The following is a 25,590-nucleotide window of genomic DNA, read 5'->3' on the forward strand; positions in this document are numbered from 1 at the left end:
GGGACTGCACGAGAATATGCCTTTGCTACGTTTTAATAAAAGTTAGATATTCTCTCCCAGCTTTTATGCTTCTTTGGAGAGACTCTGCATCCTGTGGGTGGATGTCCGGCTTGAGAGCCGTTAGATGCATTGTTTGTAAATATGGGCGGGTGGAGGCTCGACGGGGAGATGAAACGGTTCTGTTTCAGAGAGCCGTCCTGAGGCCGTGTTAGTCACTTTGCTGTGGAGTGGATTTCTGGATGCCGGTAGTTTGGAGCAGAGGCGCCGCGGTTTTAGAAACCTTAACCTGTAGTGATGGAGTGATACCGACTAAGAGATTATGTGAGTTTTTAAGCCTTTTCAGATTTTACCTTCAGTCACGATGAGCTTTTAATTCAGATCACCACTTACTTACAATAAACCGCCTCATGCATAAAAGATTCACATCACAGACCGACGTGCCTGAACAAAAACAGACACAGATGTGAGCAGATTTGTGCAACATGTCAGGACTGTATGAAAGTGTGTCATGTGGGGAGAAGGGTTAAAGTGCAAGGCAGAAAGTGGGTTGAAAAAGGAGAAACATAAGTGGGAAAATTGAGAGGAGAGCAGCTAACAGCAATAGCAGGTAGCAAAAATATCTTTTTTTTTTCTCCATCAGGTCTCATGAGATAGCAAAGCAGCAGAGATAAAGCAGGCTGCAAACTAGACAAAAAGCACAAAGGAGCCTAAAGTCACACAAAAATAACCAGCTCCTCCAGAGATTAAATTATTTGCTCCTTGGCACAGAATTAGAACACCCAAGTTGTTATCACCAACAAATTTATGGTTGGCTTAAACTTCATGTTTCGAAAAAAAAAGTTGAATTAGGAACATAATAATCAAGGCCGACTTAATCTTCACTGTAATCAGCGCAGGACTCTGCAATCAGAACAGAACAAGCTGTTCTGTGAACAGGACATTTTTATTTTAGCAGAAGTTCAGACGAGGGCACACCATATTCACACCAGACAATGTGAGAAATAATGCAGGCAACACCATGTGCAAATGAAATGATATGTTTGCCACAGGTAATGACACATTTCTTTTCCCGATGATTGCAAATTGAGTGCCTGTGTTGAAATGGAAAATTGCTCGGTTGTTGCAAACATAATAAAAAGAAGTCAATTGATTTGACAGATTTTCCATATTCCAACTTTTTAATGGTGACGCATTTGCGTCAAGATTATGAATAAGACGTCAGTAACTGCATGTTTATTATTAAAGCTGAATCCTTCAAACTGCAGTTTAAGTAGCATCATGTCTGAAAGCTGGAGTGATGTTTGTCTCGGTATATTTAACTGTAGCACACTAAAAATGCATTGCCACTACTGTACAGATAAAGCTGAGTTGGTGGAGCCTTTAAAAGAAAAAAAAGTGGTTTGTTGGTTTACGTTGTTGGGATTTTTGGCAAGGTTTGGTCTTAATATGTGTGTGCGGTACACCCTGGACGTCACCATTCCATCACAAACCCAGAGCCAAAGAGTCGCACACACACACTCACATTCAGGGAGAACATGCACACCTAAAAAAAAAAAAAAACAAAGGCCCTCAAGCCTGGACTCAAGCTTGGAATAATGTTGCTGTGAGGCCAGAGTGCAAACCACTGCGGAATGGTGCCCTCGAGTGGCACATTCCTCCTCAATTGTTCAAATCTGAATAATGTTGAAGAAGACCGAACAACAGATTCCACCAAAGCAACAGTAATCCACTCTGAGATGATATAAGAACTGCATCAGTGCTCTGCTAACACCTATTACTGTATAGACATAGGAACTGTAAAGTGAGGTTTTATTTCTATACTAGCTAAAATTTTTTCTTATTAAAGTTTGTAACAATTGACTGGACCGTAAGATGCAGGTCTATCTTATTGAAGGGAAAAAAAACTCTATTTGTGGATCTGCTCTAAAATTGTGTTTGATTCCTCCTTGACCTTTGTGACACATCAGACTAGTTTTTTTTTTTTTTTGTAATCCTGTTGACAACTAACAAACTGCACTGAAAACAAAACCTTGTTGACAGCAAGAAACAAGTACCTGAGGCAGGTATCGACACTCGTGTTGGTGAGAATGTGTTTCTGTGTGTGTGTGTGTGTGTGTGTGTGTGTGTGCGCGCGCGTGTTCCTGGTTTTATAAACCTTAAAGCTGCCTTTCCATATATCTGTAATCTTCTGCTGTATTTCATTTTCTTTTTATCCCTCCGAAGATTTGTCCCCGACTCCAGCTGCGGCCCCTGTTCAGAGCAGTATGTATTACCGCCTGCAGCCAGCCGGCATCCGAGCAGCAGCGCAGATAGACGAGCTTGTAGGCGTGCTGGTGTAGCGAGTAGCTGGCCGTAGCCTCAGCAAAAATCTGTCCTTTATAGATGTGCAAAAAATAATTTGATTGACTCGTGAATACCGCTTCGAAGAGACAGAAAGTCTCTGTGTGAAAGCACGTTTTTTTATAAAGCGGCAGTTGAGTCTGAGCTGCAGATTTTCCGGTGCGATCTCTGCTACAGGTGCAGAGTCGACTGCAGCGCAGGTCGCACTGAGCGAGTGCAGCCGTTGCCATTAATACAGTTCTTCCCGCTTGCCCTAACAATCCTGCTTTCATGTAGTGTGTAGAGAGTGTGTGGAGCTTGCCTGTTGCACGGTGTCGCGTATCGGTCTTGACAGCACTGGAGCACAAATGTAACATCTGAGGCTTTTCTTTCATTCCAGGCCACAACTGCTCCCATTCAGTTCCCAGCTCTATCCCAGGCAATTCCACTCATCCTCCTTTAGGTATATAGCGCTCGCTCTCACATGCACAGCCAATGAGATGCCTGTGATCTCTTGACATACCTGAACTTTCAAGTAACAATAGGATTCGAGGCGCGGAGCCGCTTCAATCTATTCTGATATCTGCTCACGGTAGGGGGTGGGGGTGGGGTGTGGGGTGGGGGGGCGTTGTCAGGAAATGCCAGCTTTGCTTAGCATGGAGTGAAGACTGGATGTCACTCCCGCCCACGATCTCTATATCTACCCTTTATGAGGCAAAATCCAGCTCCACTCAATTGAGTCTGTGGCCCTGAATTGCCTTTTGAACTGTCGTCTTGAAGGGTTTCTGCTAGCTGCAGTGTTCTGAAGCTGCGGGGGATCCTATTTGCCTCTGCTAATCCTCTTTTCTTGCTTTTCTCTGTGCCTGTCTGTGTTTTCCCTTCCTCCTCGTTTCCCTCCTCCTATTTCGTCTATCAGTTCCAGCCCTGTTGAACGTAAGCTCCTATGTGAGTGACACCTTTGCCAAAATCAGCTGGACTGCCAGAGAAGAACAGCGGGGCTGGAAGCTTTATGTGGCTTATATGAATAACCGTAAGCTACTTTTGCCGTTCCCACCTCGCTAAACACTGATAGGAATTTTTAGGTTTAGGCGTCATGTTTTGGCACACTTGGAAATGTTTCATTTCAGCATCTAAAAATAGATTTTTAAGCCTCCATGACTTGCTTCCATCATTACCACGATTATTTCTAAATATATTTATGTGTAGTGCAGCAAATATCTTCACGAACTCAGGAGCCATTTTCCACAGAGCAGCAGCTTGTCCTCTTCTTCCAGCGTGAATGTTAATGGCCACTTGCTGCATGTGCGCTTCTTGTGCTTGGATGTGTAGGTGATGGTAACTGGCGGATTTCAGAGGCTATAAACTCCTCTCAGAGCTCCTACGTTATCGACGGGCTCGAACCCGGGACGGCGTACACTGTGCGCCTCATGGTCAAGAGCCTGCTTGATAACGCTAGCGTTTTCGAAGAGGTTATCCAGACGAGAGCCACAGGTGAGAGCAGGGCATGTAGTGCCCTTCAGAGGAGTTCATTGATTTTTAGTTAGAACATTTAATTGGCACCTTAACCGAGCGACTGATTGAATGTGTGAATTTATTATTTGATCGTCGCTGTTGTTTTTTCCCTTCCTCTATAATATTCTTGCAGAAGAAACAAGATGATTTAGCTGAAGGGAAATACAGTGTGTGAGCATTATTTATTTATCTTTTTTGTTCTTTTTCTCAGTCTATTAAGTTGTATGAGAAGTGCTTGAAGGGATCACCAGGCTGAAGTGTAAAGTCGATTTCTTGAGCTCAGTATCTCTCTCCGGTTCTGTTTCCCAGGTGTGGCCAGTCAGGGGAGCGACTTCTCCACTCAGCGCTGGTTCATTGGGACCATGTGTGCCGTGGCGCTGCTCACCCTCATCGCCCTCATGGCCTGCTTTGTCCGGAAAAACAAAGGCGGCAAGTATGCAGGTACGCCGCCGCCCCAGCGACAAGACATGTTCTCCATGGAAAAAGGTCAGTGGGTCTTTAAACGGGGGGGAGGGTCCCCGTGTCGTTTTGCTTGCTGAAGTGAACCAATCAATGAATGGCTGTGCTTGAAACTCAATTCCCCCACATGAGCTTGTGTGTTGATTTGGTCGAAATGCAGCACATAAACAACAAACACCGTCACCCACTGGTTTGGTGTGTGGATCAAATTCACAAACAACTTAAATTAATAAATCTGGTTCATTTCCATTTCCAAATGTAAATACATACCGTGCTTTATATTGATACAACAGTTTCTCACCAGGAAAATTCGCATATCATACATGCTAAGCTCATCTGACGACTGACAACCCTCAGCCTCACCCTCAACCCTGACCCAATGATTTTTTTATTTTTTTTTAAATGTTATGCATGCATGTGTGATACTTATGCATGCCAATACTCCCGAAGCACAGGATCATCCATGAGACGCTCGCAGGAACTGCGGCTGTACTGCATATGAAGTAGTTTTGTTTGTTAGCTTTGATTATACACCTTGTCAAGCGAGGCGAGTGGGAATCAGCCTTCTTTGTCCCACTCCCTGTCGCCCCTCACCTTTCTGGCTCCTTCGCTGCTCCTTTCTGCTCCCCTGTATCAGAGGCTTATTCAGCCCGACAATGGTTCGTACCTGCGAAGTCTTTTTGCTCTTTATTTCCTCTCAACCTGCTGCCTCACTCCCGCCATCTTCCACTGCTTTTGCTGCAGTAGCTTTTGACGTGAAGCACTGAATATTTTATCTGCTCCTTTGGATTTCCATCCAGCTCTTTTTTTTTGTGAAACCCCTCTTTTGTCTTCCTCAAAAGCAACTGGTATTTTTTTTTTGAAAAGCATACTTGCTCAAAGTCTAGCAGGTTGTGCAGATGTACAGAAGACAGTCTGTCCATGTAAATACTTGCTGTGACGCTCTTAACAGTCATTTCAGGAGCTAAAGCAGCCATCTCACTGGATCGCCAATGGAATTTGTTTAGGAGCTTCCAAAATATCTTGAAACATTTGCATGGGTTTGCTGTTTTCACACTTGTGTCATGGGAAATTGCAAACGTGTTGCTTGAATTTGAAAGGTTTTTTAATTTTTAAATAACAATCTAATATTTTTAAGTTTCCACAAATTAGAAAACAGGAAGAAAAAAAAGATTGGATTGCTATCCAGCAATTTCTGATGTATGCATCCTTGCCAGATTCATAATAAATTAGTCAGTATATCCTGCTGAAATGTGAAGCACCATGTGTTCACCCTCAACATGTTCCATCGATTCCCTGAAGAATTGGCCTTCAGCAAAGTTTAGAGGAAGCAGATTTTGCGAGGTCATTGTCATGATGAGCTGCGTTATCTCCTCAGAACAGGTGGGAGAAAGCTTATCTGGTGAACAGTGTCACAGCCGACATGCTGCCTTGTTTTCATTTTCATATGAAAGTGCAGGAAAACTCTGCGTCTGCAGGGAGACCGCACTGTATACCAACAAACACTGCCTTGTAATTAAATTAAGCCTTAATTGACTAATGTTTCTGCTGGCGGCTTTCAGCGGGGCGGATTTCTGCGGATCATTTCGCTGACGAGCGGCATGTGTCCTTCACTCGTGCAATCAAGAAATTTCAGTTGTCTTGCGTAGCTGTTGCACAGCATTGATGCATCCGTCACGATCACCCAGTAACTTTTAATTCCACCTGTCAAATGTCGAGTGACTGTTTCGTGACGTGAATGCAGTCTCCACGTGAATTCCAGATCCAAATTTCACCGGGTGTCTGTGTGACATTTTTGAAACATTCTTGCATCATTGAGGCAACATGCGCAACATCTCAGTGCAATACGATTCATCGATAATTTTATCCTTTTCTTTAATTTTATTTTCTCTCTAAAAGAAGCTGTAAGATGTTGCGGTCCAGTGAGATCACAGCTTTAATTCTATACACTGTGTAATTCCAGCTTATTTTCAGTTTACACTGAGATTGCTTAAAAGGAACAAAAGAGGGGCGCTGCACTTTAACCGATTTAACTGAATTTGAATCTTTAAAGCGGAGCGACGTGTGATTGCATCTGTGTATGAAAGTGCTGAAGTGTTTTTGTTCTGCCTGCCCTGCAGTGAAAGAGAAAGAGGATCTCCACCCCGACTTGGAGTCGCAAGAAATGAATGATGATACTTTCAATGAATACAGGTGAGCCATGCATCTGCTCTGCAGGTGAGAGCTGTAGTGCTGAGCTGTGATGAAGATATCACATTTCTCATTCCCCTGACATGCATTCTGTTGAAGCAGTATCAATCTAACCACCATATGTTTAATATTTCTTGGCTGAGAAAATGATCTTTTTTTCCCCCATGAATCACAGTGATGTTTTTCCTCTCTTACCCTGAAAGCAAACCGCGCATTCATGAGCTTTACCAGGATCAACCTGGAAGCCAGTGTTCTCGTCATTTAATGGGCTAGGTAATGACTCGGTGTAGTTAGGAGTAGTGGGGAACGCTCGGCTTAAGCTCTGTTCCCTTTAAGTTGGAATTATGTGCTTTGCGTTTGTCGTCAGATTGTGGTTGCGTGCATGTGTCTGCAGAGAGTGTGTGTGAGCCACCTTGTTCCCGTAGGCATCAGTAGACCACTTTGTGTGTTTCAGTGTGTGTTTTATATTTGTTTCCTATTCGCATTCTGCTTTTTGTGTGTGTGTGTTTCATTGAGCATATATTGGAGTGTTTCCAATTTCATCTAAAATTCTATGTGCTTGAAAACCGCTCCTGCTTGCCCCCCTCTGTGTGTGTAATGTAATTACAGCTGACTTGCAGATTCTAAGCAGTCTAAGAAGGCAGCGCCATGAAACACTGAGTCTCAATCCAAAGCTTAAGAGATGGAACAAATTTAGAGAGAGCAGATTTAGATGTAACACAATCACGATATTAATTAGACAGCAGTTGTAAAAATTTGAATCATTTGGGATTTGATGAGATCTGACTTTTTCACCCACATGGAATGATAAATGTCTTTAAAACAGAGCTGAACCAAAACCAGAGTCTCCACAGCGATTAAATCTGCTAAAACCATCAGGATGTTATTTCCAGAAGTATTAAAACAACAAATATATTCACTAAAAATGTCCCCTAAATAGTTCAAGAAGTTTGACTCTTGTCTCTACCAAAATTTGCACCTCAATTTAAGTCTCTTCAGTGAAGTTTGTACATTTTGACATTTCGTCATCAACCTCTGAACTATTTATGTTTTTTTCTGCTTTCCAACAAGCCCACAGAAATCTAACCCTTTATAGTATCAATGTTGAGATTAAAGCATGATGTGTTCCTGCATTCATGCTCATGCACAGACCCTCCAGCATCAGGAGTGCCCTCCTCTCCACCGTATCGACACTTCAGCTAATGTGTCACAGCAGAAAACTATGAAAAAAAGACTGTATGCATTTTATGAGCACATCCTATTTCAGAAATACAATGAAGAGTAAAAGGCAGTTTCAAATGTAGACACTTTTTATCGTAATTATTATTATTAGTAGTACTTAGTAGCTGCATCACCGCTCTGTGTGTAGTTATAATTGCACTTGCACAGTTGAAACGATCTTTCAATAAATTAATTTTTTAACATTACATCACTGTTTATTTATGCATTAATGCGTTTATGCATATCGCTGATCAAATACACAATCAAAGCAACAGGAATGGAACTGAAATTAAAATGTGCTCCGAACCCTCAGCTGTAACTAAATAACTGAAGGTGATTGTTCACACCAGACTTCGCAGCATGGTGGGTCTTTGCTCACCTGAGAAGTCGACACATTGCAGATTTACCTTTACAGTGCTGACTCACGTGTTGACGGTGGAGGCTAATCTGCGTAGGAGTCAACATTTGTACAACAGAAGAAGATGCTGCAGAGATTTTTAGATGCACATTAATTTGCTGATTTAAAATAATCCTGCATTTGACAAAGCTGGCATAAAGTAAGCAGAGCAAATGGGTAAAAATCTGGGCCTTTGAGCCTGAAGCAGACAGCTGTTGTACTTCATAATAGCTGTTGAATTTCCATTGTTTGCATTGTTGAGCTGCTGCGGTGACAGCTCAGGGAATTCGACTGGATCCGATTTTGCTTGACAGCGCTGCGGCGACTGTGTGACAATGGCGAGTTTTGTTTGTGCAGGAATCACCTAAAATAGCCTCTTCTGTCTGCTTTGATTCTGCTCGCCATCGCATTATTCACAACATGATTACTCACAATTGTGTGGTCGCTGCCAGTCGCGTTCCTCCAGTTTCTGCCCAGATTGTAATTCAGTTAAACAGCGGGGGAACGCATTGCCGACGGCGTCCGTGACCCTGATTATAGATTATACAGCTTGAAGATGTATTAAAGTTTTGACTGTCCTTTAGCTCAGTGTAATGATAATGATGTGGGTGGCCAATCGATATCAGCTCTGACTTCTCTGTAAGTGCCGGGATTACTTTTAACGCCCTTTAAGAGCAGCTTTACTGAAACTCAAGAGTAGTCGGGGATCTGTTGAATATGGTGGACAACATTCCAGGCTGACTTTGGCGCTCGCCAGGCGGGAGGAGCCAGGGTGTGTGTTTGTGAGTTGGTGCAGATGTTTCGGGCCGCAGCTCTGTTTAAAATGCTTCTCATGGTTGATTTCGCGAGGCTGCTCTGAGTACTGTCCCCCCAGAGTGCCCTTAGCCTTACTATGATGTTGTTTTCCTGGCATTAGAGCTGGATTCAGGGCTCTCTGGTGCCCTTTGAATCTCTGAAGGCAATAGACCACCCACTGGCATGCCACGTGTCTGGGGAGCTGACAAGTGGTAATTATGCTTCAGATGATTTCTCTTTGGAGACGGCCCTCCGCCGCCTCGCCTCTCCGGTCACTGCAGGAACAGCAGGTGTCGTAGCCGGAGCGCCCGGCGGTGTGATGCAATATTTTCCTCAGCTACTTTATGTTGTTGTGCTGTTTTTTTTTTTTTTTTGTTTTGTTTTTTTCCACTCGCTCACATCTGCGCTCCCATCTTCACATATTTATATGTGCAATTTGGGAGAAGGCAGCAGGTGTGGGAAAGTTTTTCTCCTCACACCTTAAAATGAGAATAAACACAACTTGAGGTGCAAAAGCGAGAGGGTGGGAAAAAAAAGAAAGAAGAACTTTCACTTGAAGTTTCTGAGCTGCCCCCAAACCAAGTCAGCACGGGTCAGTGGCAAGACAAATTTAATTACTCTGAGGCCGGTGATCTGCCTCCGTCTCCTACCTGTTTTTGTGGGGCTGGAGGAACAGCTGAGACGGTGAGCCGGATCCTGACCGGGGTCTCCAGCGGGCCGGGGCTCAGAGGGCGCTCCGCCCCATTTTATCGCCGCATTCAAAGTCACTGTGGGCGGGCCGCCGCGGCGCCGGCGTTCCACTGCTCTTAGATAACAGCCACTTATCTTTCAAGCTCTGGAGTCGTCAGAGAAAGAGGGCTTGATAAGAGCTGAAACGCGGGCCTGATGTGGCTTGCATCGCAAACGGCCCGCTGAAATAGGAGAGATAAGATTGGTTATTAAAAATCCCCGTGAAGGAGACCCAATTTGTAATCGTAGCCTGAACCGTGTTTCCTGCGCTGAAATTCTGCTGGTCGTGTTGCGCTCGTATTTGACACAGGTGTCAACTACAATGCGCCTCAAACGGCGCTATCATAGACGAGCCACCTGAGCGCAGACGCTCTGTGTTATGAATACAAAACCGGAGGAGTGAGAGAGGTGTCGCCAAACAGTAATAGCGCCGGGAATTAGAAAAAGAGGACGTGGAGGAAAAAATATCCTCGGTGCTTTGAGGTGACCCCGCGTCTTGTTGTGAGACACCTGCAGGTTGGCCGGCTGCCCAGCCTTAAATTGGCATCTAATCTCCTCGGCTGGCGCGCGGGGCCCCCGGGAATACCGGGAATGACAGGCTGTTTGTCTGGGATTGCATATGCCCCACCTCTTCTCCTCTCTTCCTTCTCCTTTCTCAATCTCAGCCTTCACCCTCAACCCCCAACACACACACACACTCTCACTCACTCACTCACTCACACACACACACCTCCTACTCGGCTTCTTTTCCACTGCACTCTGGCAATTTCCATCGCTGGCTCTAAAGAGATTTGAAATTGCCTTTGGTCCTGAAGCCCTGGCAATTAGCAATTAGTGAAGTGATTGTAGCAAGCCCTCCCCGCCTCCCCTGTGCTCCCCTTCCTGCTGTGCAGCCGCTGCATCCACCCCTGCCTGCTGCCTTTACTGATGCATTGAAACCATAAGACCTTGCTGTGTGAGTGGGAGCTGTTTTGTCTGCTAGTGTAGCGGAGCGTTTAATAGTCTTTACATTGGGATTATTCTTTGTTCGGTAGTGTTAATGTCTGCTGCACCTCTTTATATGCCAAATACATTTGCACATGTGTGTGTGTCTTGTCTGTCAGAGATGTGTGACTTCCAAATATCTCCTCGATGCTTCGTTTGCGCTCGGCGCCGCTGACCTCGGCCGTCCCCTCTCTCTCTCTCTCGGTTGTCGTCGGCGGCAGTGACAGCGACGAGAAGCCGCTGAAGGGCAGCAGCCAGTGCTCCCTGAACGGAGACGACACGGCCGGGGACAGCGTCAGCAGGGACAGCCTGGTGGACTACGCGGACGGCGGCGGAGAATTCAATGAGGACGGCTCATTTATCGGGGAATATTCAGGACGCAAGCAGAGAGGCTCGGTGAGCGAGCCCAGTGGACCCGGCCCCGTCAGAGCGTGAAGCACGGCTCCAATCGAAACGCTCGACTTTAAATCCTTTCAAGACACATATTTTAAATTCAGCCTCCCCGACATTAAATATAGCACGAATAGACGGATACAGGCGATGACTTGAATATCGATGAAAGTTTTATAGCAGGAAGAAGTTTGGCAAACACCTGTAAAGAAGTTCAACTACTACACTGTAAAAGAAAGAATGATGTTGTTTTTTAATGATTTTAATAACGATGAAATGCTTTTGTACCTATCAGCCACTATCGTCAGCAATGTACATTGATTTTTATCAAAAAGTAAAAGATCAAAAATGATTCTACAAAGTGAAAATCTCTGATGACAGATGTATTTTTGTATACACTACACATGAAAATACATGCAGGTGCATTTCTAAACTTGAATATCGGTTATTTCTACACTCATATCCTATGAAATAAAAAGTTTAAAGCATTTTTTTTAATTCCTCAATGTGATCGAATGGACAAATAGGGAAAAAAAAACTGTTTGCTCCTTTAAAGTTAAATTTTTTTGCAGATTTTATGTTTTTAATTTAATGACTTCGAGGTTAGATTTAAAGAATGAAACAAGAAAGGCTTGACATATTTAAGTTAATGTGTGGCAAATGTGAATTATGTGGAAATTTTACTGTTTGGGAAAAATGATCTGATGTTTGAGATGCACCTGTATATATACAGCAAATATGAACATGTGGCAACAGCATTTTTATTCTTTGACGCCATACAGTGTAGAATACTCTATTTATTGATGACGGAATCACCTTCACGATGACCAATATGTAGGCATAAACGTTTTCCTGTCTGTAACTGTGTATTTTGATTTATTTGTTAATATGCAAATGTGTGGAAATTGATCATTTGTAATTTTTTTATAATCAAATATGTCAATGTCCTTTTATATCAATATATCAATCTTTGTTTTCTAAACTTTTTCTTGCCTTTTCTTTCAAACAGGAAGCAGTATCCTTCATGCGAAAACAAATTTGGGCTTCTGTTTATAAAAAGGCGCTTTGGGAAAGTGTTTACTGGAGTATTTCTGCCTCCAGCAGGAGGGATGAAGTGACCAATATGTTCCTGCATTTATTTCTGGTGTGTAAACAGAAATACATTCCTTTAAGGAGCTTCCCAAACGTTTAATTGGTGAATAAAGCCTTTACCTTAGGGCCTCTCCTGCGCTGAAGCAGAATTTTTTTTTTTTTTTAAAGTAGAGCAATTTCTCATACTCCTATTTATAAGGTTTGTACTTCTTTTTTTTTTTTTTTCTTTTTTAATCATGTCCCTTTATTCTGCTGGCTATCAAGAGATGAATCACTCTATCCCTTAAGAATTACCATGGAATTGCTATAGTTTCTTCTCAGTGTTTTTTTTAACAACTTCATGTAATGATTCATCCATTTCTATTTGCTATTTTTATGTAATAATAATAATAATAATAATAATAATAAAAAAGCCTTATTTGGAGAAAACCCTTTAAAGTCAAGCGGTTTGTCCACTGCATGTAGAATGGGAATACTGTAACTGCATATTAGGAATAGACGGATTAAAAAAAAATGACCATATATTATAAAAAAAAATCTAAATTTTGGAAGCATGAAGCAACACTGACCTGATATGAACTCAATTAAGGTCGACTTTTCTGATGGTCAGTCAGACTGTAAATCCCAGGAATATTTTTCCCGCAATACGTGCAGTGGATTTGCCCATGCATAATGCATGTTACTGAAATATTAATCAAGGATACAAGTCAAATAAAGTTGAGATTTGACCCATCTTCCTTAAACAGATGTAGTAAAATAGGATATCGCACTGGTGCAGGCAAAGGAATGATAAATGTATAAGTGGCTCGAGTTTTTGGCTTTTCTTTTTTGGTTAATGGTTTCTCTATTGAGTTTCAGCCCACATGCAAAGACCACCTTAAAAGTGGGGAAAAAAAGACTCCTAAAGACCAGTGTTTTATATTGATAAAAGATTGCATTGCTCGATAGAAAAACAAACCATAAACTGTCTGAAGTGAGACTGCATGTTTTGAGAGCTTCTTTGTGAATATATAAGGAACACTGCCCTCCGCTCAGTACATAACATGAGAATACTGTATGGGATACACTAAAAACAGTCTCTGCTTCACAGCAGAAACAATAGAAGTGGTCATGTGGAAGAAAGTTTAGCTGTGAAATAGTCAACTTTGTAGTCGATCTCGTTCCCATTACTGTAGCAGATCCCATGGCTCCAATTACCCAGACCAAAGCGGCGCTCGCTCTCCCCTTCCAGTTCTGAGTTGGGAGAATGTAGCACCTTTGATGAGGAAGAAATCCCGACCAACGAAGATGAGGGGCGATCGACTCATCCATCATTCGGCGGGAGCCTCTTAAAATCCCGGCTGAAAGGGTCTGAGTCACCGCCATTGTTTTGGAATCTTTCAATCGAAGAGCAGAGAACTTCTTACCCCTGTTATTTACTGTATATTTGTCCTAAAACTCTAAAATAAACCAATAATCAACAGCTGTCAGTGAAATTCAAGTAATTAGGATATAAAGGAGTGTGAGACTTACTGAGTGAGTCACCGTCTGAGCATTGACTAAAGGGCACGGCGTTATGAAGCTGACATTATTCTAACTTTATTCCGGCTTTGCTGTGGGGTTCCTGCATATCGTTGGAAGCCTTATCTTTAGCTTCGACTGCTCAGGCTCCATGCAACTGTAACGTCTGTCTACAGCCTCCTGATTGAAGCCATAATCGCGCCAGACTCGCGATGGCGAAGTTGAAAAGCACTCCATGCCTCATGGCTAGATAAAGGTCATTTAAAGAGATAATCCCTGTATTGTCAGGGATTACGCCCTCATCCGTTTTAAAATTGCTTTCTCCGTGGAACGTTAAAGCCTCTAAACAACAACAAAAGATTACTCAAGTCAAAGCTCCCCTGAGTGTCGCACAAGCAGCTTTTTAGCTCCGCTAAATCTATTTTGAGGACGTGCAGGTGACCCTTTCAAGTCATAATAGCCCCGTTTTGGAACCATTTACAGGTCAGGTCGTTAACATTTCATGAATCCGCTCTTAACGGAACGGCAGCACCCGGTGCATGCCGTCCACGTTATCGCCGGCGAACGGCCCCCAGAGTTACACTTCGAGCAGTTCATCTGAGCTCGAAGCAGATTGTTCCCTTTCGGTCGATTTGATCGGGGGCTGATATTTAGGCCAAGCGCCCTGGAAATTGCCTGGTGGGTGGAAATCGATAGCGTGCTCACACATGCTGCAAGTTGGAACCGGTGTTGTATCAACTCAAAACCAACAGGAGCAGCAATCAAAGCAAACTGCGCATAAACGATTAAGCCGTTTTTTTTTTTTTTTCTTCTTTTTGCAGTTTTCTCATGGCGCTCCATATTCCACGTGCTCCACAACCACTCGATGAAGAGGAAAGTAGCACGATAGCTATGTGGCGCTCATCAATATTGAACAGTGCCGGGTTCACAGGGAGGGGAGCGGTGACAGGTGTTTCTAAAGACGCTCTTAAGGAAGACATTCTTCTCTTTGCTGGCTTTTCACGGAATACAGTTGAAGCATTTGCAAGTGAATCAAACCGGGGAGTCAAACACCGTGGCACCATTTCATTTCAGGGTGACAATCATCTGAGCCTATTTAGAGACGCTCTCGTATTCAGTGTGCGAGCGGAGAAAGGGGTTAAGGGTGGGTGGGAAGAGGGGGGAGGGGCACTGAAGGGTGTTTGACAGCATGCCCTTCACTGAAACACGCTTCAGCTGCAGACAGAGGACGGCCGGTGATCTTGACACCTACCGGCAGTGTTTCATTTCTTTATATATAGCTTGCTAGTGGCCTTCCCGCTTCGTCTGCGTTTTGAAGCGCTTCTGGCATTATTGCCCACCTTTAATTTAAACATTGCTGCCGAGCAAAAAAACATCAACGTCTAGACAAGCATTCAGGAGACGCTTACAGGAAGGCAGTCCTGTCTGCCTCCTTCCAGTTCTTTTGTTAAAATCTCCAAACCTTCCGCTCGCATTGATTCTGCCTCTGACAAGCAAACTGAATAAAATAAAACGCAATAATGCAATAATATCTCAAATAAAGGCTGCCGCAGTCACGGCAACACCCGCTACGACTCCCATCTAATTTAGGCGTCCCTTTTCTGTTTCCCCCTCGGTCTATTGTCGTCTCAACATGCCGCCATGCTCACCTTCTGCTGAAATTTAATTTGTCTCACTAGAATTCAAATGGAATGGGATGATTCTGCATACAGAGAATCCTTTTAGAGGGCTATTATTTCCCCCAGTAAACTGCTTTAGATGCAAGCCCAGACACTCTCAAATGCCAGCCAGCAATTGAGTGGATGTTTTGTGCATGTGTGTGTGCGTGTGTGTGTGTGAGAGAGAGAGAGAGAGAGAGAGAGAGAGAGGGGATGAGTAGAGCAGGAAGAAGCAGGGACACTCAGCCGTGGCAGAAACTAATGAGACATGCATCGGTAATATGATTACAAAGTCAGTCCGGCTATGTCACAGACCAGACCAGAGGGCTGCTGTGGGAGAAACATCTGGACACCGGGACGTTCGGGCCGTGGACGTGGACGGCGTGGACGGCGCTCACGCCCACTGCCATTCAGACAACGGCGACTCTGACATCCACAAAGGGAGGAGGGGCTCGACGACGGAAGATACGAAGGAACTCGGGCGTCTGGATCGTAAAAGAATGCAGCTCGGGGCCTCTGAGGTCAACACGTCCCGAGTTTGATCCAGCAAAGAATTTCATCTCGACTCCTGCTGGAGGATTAGATAAGAGACTTGTAAGTGCTGTGTGGGTGGAGAATAATTCTCACCTTCCTCGCTTCGCTCAGGGCTGTCAAAGCAACAACTTGGCACGAACCACAATCCATACACAATAGTCTGCTCAAACTCTGTGACAGGGCCATGTGAAAAATGGCACCCCGAACCCGCACAGCCGTATCAGGAAGGACTTTTTTTTTTTTTTTAATTTGCTCTTGTTTGAACTCCCCACCTGCTCGCCCACAGCCACGTTTTTAATGTTGTTTTCAGGGCATCAAAATGCTTGTTAATAATGGTTCGGTTGGTGCGGAGAGTTTTGCAGGGAGGAATCAGTCTCAGGATTTCTGTAAACAGTCTCCTGAAAAGACAAATTGAGTCTGAAGCCTCATCCCGACATTGGGTTTTGTTGAAGTTCAAAAGGGCGCGCGGCAGCGAGAGTGGACGCAGTGAGGGGATCTCCTCCGCCGCGCCGCCCTAATTAAGTAGGTTATTTCAGCTCCGTGAAGTTGGTTAATAAGCGAGTGGCGAGCGGCACCCAGCATCAAAAAGCAGGGAGCAAGTCCTCAACATCAGTTTTTATTTTTCCGGAGTAATTCTTTCTTCTATGAATTTGTTCCTGTGGTGTGTTTTCTGTGGAACACCACTGCTGAATTATTCATGAGTTCTTCATTAAAACACCTCCATTTGCATAACACACCGGGGCTGGGTGAGAAGCATTAAGGCTTTTGATCCTGGTGTACATGTCAAATAATTTAACACGGAGCCGGACCACCTCAGAGCCCACTGACACGGCAGACTTTAAACGCCTCGAAAACACAGAAAACAAACTTTCTTCTTGGCCCAAAGTTTGAAGTGAGAAATTATCATGCGGAGATGTAAATGGGTCAGCGTGGACCCCTTTGGTGCAGTAACCCACTTGAAGAAGTAAATAAAGCATGATAAAGGATTCGTGGCGACATTAGTGTTCCTCTGGAGGAGCAACCGCGTTGATTTATCGTAATAATTATTTTGATGGGAGTCGCTGACAGTTGTTTATCAGATCGTCTCGTCCAGATGTATTCATAATGACGGAGCAAAACTTCGTTACATTTCTATTTCAGTCACACCGGCTCGCAATCCTGCACCAGCCGAGCCCGACCGGCGCGTATCTGCACATCCATCATATTTTAAATACTTTGCCGGCTGCTCCTCCCCGGTCGCAGCAATCAGGCTAATGAGCACAGACCGAATGTTAAGAGCTGCAGGAAAGCCAGGTGTAACCGGCGCTCCTTTGTGCCCGAAACACAGTTACATCTGAACTTCATTAATACTGCTAGCTCCAACTGGGGAAATGTCAAATGTGAATTCAGTTGCCACCTGCTCTCTCTCTCTCTCTCTCTCTCTCTCTCTCGCTCTCTCACACACACACACACACACACACACACACACAAACACACATGGCCCACACTATGTTGCATGTGAAGCAGTTTCTATCTGCCATGTTTCCATTAGTGCACGCTTCGTGGCTCATCACCGCGCTCCTTCGGGTGCCAAATGTGGCCAGTAACAAGCGAGTGGAACACATTTTTACTGCAATACCTTGTTTTTTGGTTTTTTTTTTTGGGGGGGGGGGATTTGTGAATCTATGTTCTCAGAAAACAAGAAGTAGCCACTACCTGGGATGCAGAGGCAAACAAGTCACACTGAGACCGATGCCAAACACATCGCAAATCTTGGCTCCAAGCTGAGTGTGTTATATACAAACTGTTCCTGCAGATGTAGCACTTGTAATACTATTCTTTGGCAGCACCAGCTACAGGCCGCAATATATGCCTTTGCTAAAAATAGGGGGGGGGGGGAGAGATTCTGGATAAATAAATGACTAAATAATAGTAGTAGAAAGTTATAAATACCACAATCAAGATTGAACAATTTAAATGAACACACAGTTTGCATTCAATAAATATGTTAATTTACACTATGTATTCACTATATACAGTACATCAAGTCCCTATATACCACTAAGTTTATTCTCATATTAATGTTGATCGCTCAACATTTACAGAGGCGGAACCTAAACATCTGAAAAGTGCATCTGAAGAGAGGAGCGTTACAGTTATGATATAAAAAATTATGATTTTGTATTGAAAAAAGAGAAAGAAAAACCTACATGCTGTCTATTTAACATGTATTCCACACAGTATGTATTTTTCTCTGATTTACATCTTAAATTAGCTATAACTTTAGTGTTACTACAATGTGTTGATAAGCAGTAAACTGTAGTTTAATACTGAATGACAGAAAAGCTTAACTATAGAGTCAGTTGGCTCTTCAACTAATTAACTGTGGGCAAAGGAAGGGTCTGTCCAGGACCAGTCCATCAGCGGACAAACACAGAAAGATGAACAAGTACACACATTCACACTCAGGAACAGTTTAAAGTCATAAAATCAACATTAGATGTGTGTTTTGGGGATTGTGGAGGGAACCAGCAGTAGCCGAGCCCAGACTCAAACCAGGGAAAAGTGTGACCATCACGATCGGTCATTATTTCTACGTTCGGGAAAGTTGGAGTAAAACTGGAAGTTACCAACTGTAGTGTCTCGTCAAATGAAGGAAAAAGACGCTTTGATGTCAGATCTGTTCCCACCTTCATCGTGGTTTTTTATTGTTTTTGGACTTTTTGTTATGATTCCCCTGTAAAGTGACACATCATGAATAAAACTGTTTTGCTGCCACAAAATCTGTTTGTTGTTTAGAAAAGAAAAGGGGAAGCGAATGGGCATAATGAATGCAAATGAAACTGGTGCAAAAGACATCATTTGGCCAGGCGCAATCACACAATCGACCTGTAGATCCTGGTGGAACACCAACATGAAAGGCCCGTCTATTTGGTTCTTTCAGCTCTGCTCAACACAGACTGATTACTGTAATGGCTTTGTCCTGCACGCCACCATGAAAATATTTGATCCCTTCGCACGCTGTGCACCGTTACTGCTGAGCATTCACACACAGAGACACACACATACACACACGCACACTAGCATTGAGCACAGATGGGCCTTGTGTGTTTAGTGGGGTTTTTTTTCTATGTCTGTGTCTTTCTTTATTACGGCGTCTATTATAATGATGTGATGTCCCTTCAAGGCATAGTTCAAACACTTCGATCTGATAAAAGCTCAGGCGGATCGGGTCGGCAACAAACTATGAGTGCCGTATTCCTCTGTTGAGCCGTGTTGTGCACTGCTGTGCTGTGAATTGTTGCTTTGCTATACGGTGTGCATTGTTTTGATGCATTGCTCTGAATTCTGAAAGGTAAATGAACTTGACTTATATAGCGCGCTTTACCACTCCAGCGGTCGTAATCCTGCACATTGTTTTATTGTGCCGAAAATGCTTTCTGTTCCGCAATGGTGTGCAGCGCTGAATTAGGCTTCATTGTGTTCCGTTTAGCGATTCGTGCTTTGTTTAGCTCAACCTTCTTGCATTATGTGTTGTCTTACGTTTTGACATGTTGTGTTATGCGTTGCACTGAGATGTAGCATGTTGTCATGATTTGTGTTGTGCTATGTTGGAGCTGCATTGTGCTTTGTTGAGCTGTTTTGTGCAGTGATCTAATGCCGTCTTGTGCTATGCTGAGTTATATTGTGATGTGTCATGATCATTGTTCTGCTTTATGTTGGGCTTTTATCGCATTAGACTGTGTTGTATCGTTGTGTAATGTATTGTCGTGTGATGGATTGAGTCGCGTTGCACTTCAGTGAGATGTGACTTGTTAAGTTGTTGTTAAGTTGTTTTTTCTGCCATGTGGCATTTATGTAAATTCCACTGATCATTGATCATCCAACTCCACATCATCAGAATTAAAGTCATGGCACTAATATATATATATATATAGTAAAACATGGAATTCCACAGGGTTCTGTGTCAAGAGCAATACTTCCTGTAGGGAACAATCTTAGGAAACACTCCATTCATTTCTTATTATGCAGAAGATATCCATGAAACCAAGGGGCACTAATCAGCGAGGAACTTGTCTGAAAGATTCAAAAGCTTGGGTGAGCTGTAATTTTGTGCTCCTGGACTTACTTAAAACTAAAAATATTACATTTGGGCCAAAACATCTGAAAGGTAAATTATATAAACATATAGTGACTCTAGATGGTGTTACTTTGACCTCCACTGTGATGATCCCTTCAGTTATTTTTGACCAGGACCTTCAACTTCCACATTAAATAAACCTGCAGGACTGCTTTATTTCACCTGTGTGATGTCTGCAGAAGGAAGACGCTGACTCTTAGAAAAATTGATCCATGCATTTGTTACTTCTGGACTACAATTGTAAATAATCCACCGATCGCTTCGAAATGCTGCAGTGAGAGTCCAGACAGGAACAGAAGGAAGCTTCTTTTCCTTTCACTTCCTGTTAAATCTAGAATATAAAGCTCCAAACAACCAGGCTCCATCCTTCCTTTAAGAGCTGTTAGTCCCATATTACCCCAGGAGAACACTTCGTTCTCAGAGTGCTGGTTTACTGGAGGTTCCTGTTTTTTTTTCTTTTTTTTTTAAGTATAATGGGAGGAAGATCTTTCAGCTATCGGGCTCCTGTCAGGTGGAACCAGCGTTTCTATTTAATAAAGTTTACAGCTGGGAGCCTAGGACATATCGGACAATTTTCTAGTTAAGCTGCGACAGGTTTAGAGTGTTTGTTGCTTTTTTTCTTGTATCACCCCCGACCTGGACCGGGGTCTGTACCCCCCCCCCCCCAAGTTTCTACACTCCACCTGAACCAAGGTCAGCGTCCATCCTCGCAACTTGCTACTTCGTCATGACAATCTGCTCGTCGCTCTCTGTCCGATCCCTTCTCTGACTTGCGTGTTTAGCTGGTTTCTCTGCTCTCTTTTTTCACTGCTGCTGGAGGATTATTTGTAATATCTTGGAACCAACTGAGCGACTGTTGATGGAACTGAATGGCAGCAACAGGCGACAGTTGAGCGCAGAGCTTGAACAAAGACGCCATCTGATGTCTCCACTGATTTGGAGAGGATTTATTGTTCGGCAGAACACTTTGGGATCTGGATGACAAAAGCCAGGCATCAAAATGCTCCACTACAATAAAGATCATGTAATTAATTCAAATCTGTCTGTAATTAGCAGAAAAAACTAAGGAAAAAAACTTTTGGTACAACCCCACAGCACAAATAAAACTGGGGAAACTAGGAGAAGAATTGACAGATTGCAGCAACATACAGTAAAGGTGTCGGTGCTCCTGAGACCTATACCTCCCTTTTGAAGTGCTTCTATAATGCGAATACATCTGCGTTTGTATTTTACAGCTAATTTGGGATTTCAGTCGTTTCCGTTTGCTTGAAGGTTGACTTGCATTCTTTTAATTACGCCGTCCTGCCGCAGCTTTTTTCCTCCATGGTTCATCGCCTCCAGTCTGGAAAAGGATCGAACAGCTGCAGCTCCAGAAACAAGTCTGAAGTTGAGCGCAATGAAGATATTTTCATTGACATTATGAGAAGAGTATTTTCATATAAGACTGTTGATGGTGGAGACACTTTATGACAAGCTGAAGTGTTTTCTTTCAAACACTGCCTTAAAGTAAAATGCATTAAAAGGCGTATGTTTGAAAGTGGACGCAAGTTTTATGTGAACAACAACACATCCATCTTTGAAGGTGTATTCATAGTGAAATGCGGTACATTAGCTGCATTAAACTACAATAAGAGAGCTTTCACGTCTGTAAGAGCAAATCCGAATGTAAATTGGAGACATAAGGCATACTTTTGGACTCTGGTCCAAATGCTGCACCAACTGGTGGAGCATTTTGTTGCCAAAAGTATTGAGCATGATGACAAGAGGAGCGCCATGTTTTTGTTCTTACAACCAGGGTTTTGAGAGAACTTTTTCCTCTCTGCTCCATCACTTCCTCTGTATTACCACACAGATTATTGCATTGTGAACATCCTTGTCGCTCCAAAAAGTTTGACAAGAGAAGGATTACGTTTGAAAGAAGACAAGAAAATCACACAAGAAGTATCGATGGCAGTGGGAACAGGGTGAAACACGCTGGACAATTTCAGCTGACTGTCGATGAAGGCAGGATACACCACATATAGACAGATTTGATGGAAACTTTTGGGTTCTGTTTTTACGATTCTCTTGGTCTACACTCCAGTTCAGCAGGTGGCAGTAATGAGCTTTTTTTACAGTGGTTGTAAACTATCTTTGAATCCAAAAGAAGAAGGAGTAGAAGAAGTGTTTTCATCTTCATACCAGTTTTCATCTGTGAGTAAATGCTAAATCACAGTTATTGTCTCCGTCAAACTTTTCGGCTTCCTGTTGCCTTTTCCTGAGTTGAAGTTATTGCGGTTTCACTTTGCTGTTGTTTCTCCGTGTTTTGAGACTTCAGATGTTGGATTCTTTACAAACTGGGTCTCTTTCTGCAAACGAAACATGTTTGCTTATTAGATACTGATAGGAATGTGTGATAGTTGATAAAAATAGTTTGTTTCAAGTCAGAATATCCACTGATCTCACCAGCAGGGTAATTCTTACTAATGATTTGTACTGCTTGTCCTTTTTTCTCCTACATGCTCTCTTTGTCTGATGTTTTGAAGTCAGAAATATTTCAGGCCACGACTCACACCATGTTTACATTTCGCTCCTCTGGTGTTGTTGTCTTTTTTTTTTTTTTTCTTCCTTTGGCTCTATATCTCATATATGGGGCCATAAAGTGGAGCTGCACATCTGTTTTCCCACAGAGGACAGAGATATTACTTTTACAGCGCACAGACAAATGATGATACATTCTGCCGTGTGGTTCTGAGGACTGCTCACACTGTCACACTCTGGAAAGCTCCGTCGCATTTCACACAGCTTACCTGCAGCCGCAGACGAGAACAAACGCGACAGCTTATAATACGTATTGCCATTTGTTTAAAAGCTTCGAAACATCTTGTTTTAAAAGGTATGCTGACGCATATTTGTGGAAAAGAACATTCAACTGAGAACGAGGCACAGCTGCCAAAGCATAAAGTGAGAGGCAGGAGTGAAATTGTGAGTTGTAAAGAAACAGTAGAAGAAAATTACAAAGATTTTTCTGGAGGTGAAAATGGAAACAACATATAGGAACAGTGTTTATCTTCAGTTTACTCGTTAGTTGTGAATTGTGCAGTCTTGATTTTTATTGTGATAGTTTTTTGAGGACGCTAACGAGCAATCTGGTGTGTTTTTTATTGAGTTTTAGCATCATAACTTTGGCATACCAATAACCACGCTTTAATAAGAGGCATTAGATCTTTAGGTTTCACTTTATACCTTACTTTTTACAGTTTTCCCCCAAAACAGTACTAATAACTGCGGCACTTTGTACTCCTCCTGCTGTAGCATGAAGTGGGTAAAAACGGCCTTCTTGTGAAACTTTACCTGCAGTGTTGGAATTGGCATCTCTACTGTCCATGACAAGAAGTCGGGGGCACCGAGTTTGACTTGTCTGGGTTCATATTACCTGAGTTCTTCTAACTTTTCACACTCGAATGGCCGCCAGCTCCCCTAAGGAGCCGTGTCCCCTGCATCTTTCAGCCTAAATCACCTCATTTCATTTGCCTCCATTATCCTCCATCACGCCTTATATATCCTGTATGACTTCAAGAAAACCTAATTCGCCCTCCATTGTCTCGGCGACACGCAGTGAGACACAACAGGGGCGCCTCTTTCTCAATTAGTGGTCAGTCATCCTCCTCTGGAATCCATCAAGCCTTGCCTACCTCGTTTATCCGCACTTCACTCTTCTTCTCAACTCCACATTTTCTGCCTGAGAGAAATTTCTCCTGACATGCACGATTACTAGAAAGCCTCTCACTGTCCTTTCCCATCATACTTATTCAGCTGTGATGGAGCCTAATTCAGCTGTATAGAAATCGGAGTGTGAAATTCAGTCCTTTCCATATGTCATTTGCTGTATGTGGATGAATATTTGCTCGTTGCGACGGCAATTTTCTCCCAGTCTGTCTGTCTCTTTTTTCCCCCCCGCTGTTTTATTTGTTGCTGCTTAGGCAAAAAAAAAAAAAGAATGGTTTTTAAGGTAAAAGGTGCATAAACAACTAGCGAACGCGAGGTTTGCGGCTGCTCTGCGTCACATTACAGAGCATAAAGCAATGACGATAAGCCAACAGAGCTCATCAGAAGACGGGAGCGACGGAATATGAAGTGGAGAGCTCGAGAGGTGTCGGAACGGTGTCATCGACTTCATGCCCCCTGAGCTCTTGCTGCTCCAGCAAAGAGCTCGCACTTTGCTGCTGTAATCATTAATTCCTGATGATTCTTGAATGGAGGCAGCACATGCAAGCAACTATCATTCAGGGCTCCGGGAAAAAGGCGCTCGGCTCGACATTTATGCCGCGGCGAACACTCAGCGGGGTTGTGTCTTCAGAAAGCGACTTCACTGTACTCGCCACCTTTTTTAAGTTACAGTACATTAATGCTGCTTTTGTCCTCGGAGACCAATTTTCTCCTGTCTGCTGCTGAGCGCCGCAAGAGAGGGGAGGCCACTGCAGAGACGCTGTACCCCAGCAACACACACACACACACACACACACACACACACACACACACATAGGAATAGAAAATCTGCTTTAAAAAAAAAAATCTGTGAAAGCATGTACTTTTATTCCATTGTGTGAGCATGGTATATGCTCGACTTATTGTACATCAACTATATTTGCTTTTTTCATCTGGGTAAGATTTTCCTGCCTAGAAACTCATAAAGACTAGATTTTATAACTCTTATCAAAGACTGAATAAGTAGTCGCCCTAAAGCACAACTGCTGTGTAGCATCCTATTAAATGTAATGAATTACCAGGTGCCTTATATAACCACTACCCCAGACGACCTGGCGAGCTCGGAGGCCCGCGGATTGGTTTATTCCCAGTATCTTGAAGATGGTAATGAAGAAGATGAATGAAGGAGGTAAATCTTATTGTCATTTCTATTATCTTTTATTGAAGGACCATGTGTTTCCCTCTCCCCAGACAGTAGGTAGCTCAGTGGTTTATACAGTTTTTGGAAAGCTTCCATGCCACGAAGTGGAGTTTAATCAGAAAACAACACAGCGGATCGTAAAACCACACCGCTATCAGAGAGAAATGTGTTGACTGTAGTGCTGTGTTCTCTGTCGTACCGAGACGAAGGAAACTTTTCGGAGCCTTCAGTGCACTTCTAAACTGTCAACGCTGTCTGTCTTGTATTAATGTATCATGTATCATGTAGAGCTGAGTGTGAGATCTGTGGGTGTAGTTACAGAAACAATAGTAGAGCGAATGCTTCATATATTGACAGTAAGTTTTATCATTTGCTTGAAATCTGTGAGAAATGATCCTGTTAAAGTTAATTTTAGAATATGATCGAAACTGCTGATCACTCAACACCTGTGGTTGCTGGTTGGTCAAAGTTTGCAGATACTTCGGACTAAATACAGCAGCACACAAACAAACACTAGGATGCTTTGTGAGGCTGACTCTTTGTTGTTTTTTTCTTTTTTTCAATTGATTTCTATGGCATTGGCAGATCCAAATTCCAGGCACGACGCAGCCCTGAACTCATTCGGCATTAGTGGAGAAGGCAATAAACAATTGTTCCCACTTTTATTGATGTTCATCTTGTGCTGTACAGGAACACGTGTCAACTGATAATTATGTTGCAGCAGTAGGAAAAAAATGTGTGGTCAAATCCATTTTGTGAGCCAGTAAGTGTTAATATGTGGGTTTCTATTTGTAAATGGCAA

General features: G+C 43.1%; 1 protein-coding gene across 13 annotated transcripts in view; it reads left to right on the forward strand.

The window, feature by feature from the left end:
• The window catches only part of chl1a (cell adhesion molecule L1-like a), a 47,646-nt gene extending 35,253 nt beyond the window's left edge, over positions 1 to 12,393 (forward strand). For 4 of the 13 annotated variants that reach the window (XM_030118235.1, XM_030118234.1, XM_030118233.1 and 1 more), the window contains 7 exons: positions 2,224 to 2,262; positions 2,720 to 2,782; positions 3,236 to 3,349; positions 3,649 to 3,810; positions 4,141 to 4,317; positions 6,411 to 6,483; positions 10,828 to 12,393. In XM_030118235.1, coding sequence (XP_029974095.1) covers positions 2,224 to 2,262; positions 2,720 to 2,782; positions 3,236 to 3,349; positions 3,649 to 3,810; positions 4,141 to 4,317; positions 6,411 to 6,483; positions 10,828 to 11,041 — 842 coding nt within the window. In that variant the 3' untranslated portion in view covers positions 11,042 to 12,393. The remainder of the gene's footprint in view (positions 1 to 2,223; positions 2,263 to 2,719; positions 2,783 to 3,235; positions 3,350 to 3,648; positions 3,811 to 4,140; positions 4,318 to 6,410; positions 6,484 to 10,827) is intronic. The other 9 variants (XM_030118237.1, XM_030118236.1, XM_030118240.1 and 6 more) reach the window with 9 other exon arrangements.
• The last annotated feature ends 13,197 nt before the right edge of the window (positions 12,394 to 25,590 follow it).

Source organism: Salarias fasciatus, chromosome 20 (assembly GCF_902148845.1).
Source record: "Salarias fasciatus chromosome 20, fSalaFa1.1, whole genome shotgun sequence".
In the NCBI taxonomy this organism is placed as follows: domain Eukaryota; kingdom Metazoa; phylum Chordata; class Actinopteri; order Blenniiformes; family Blenniidae; genus Salarias; species Salarias fasciatus.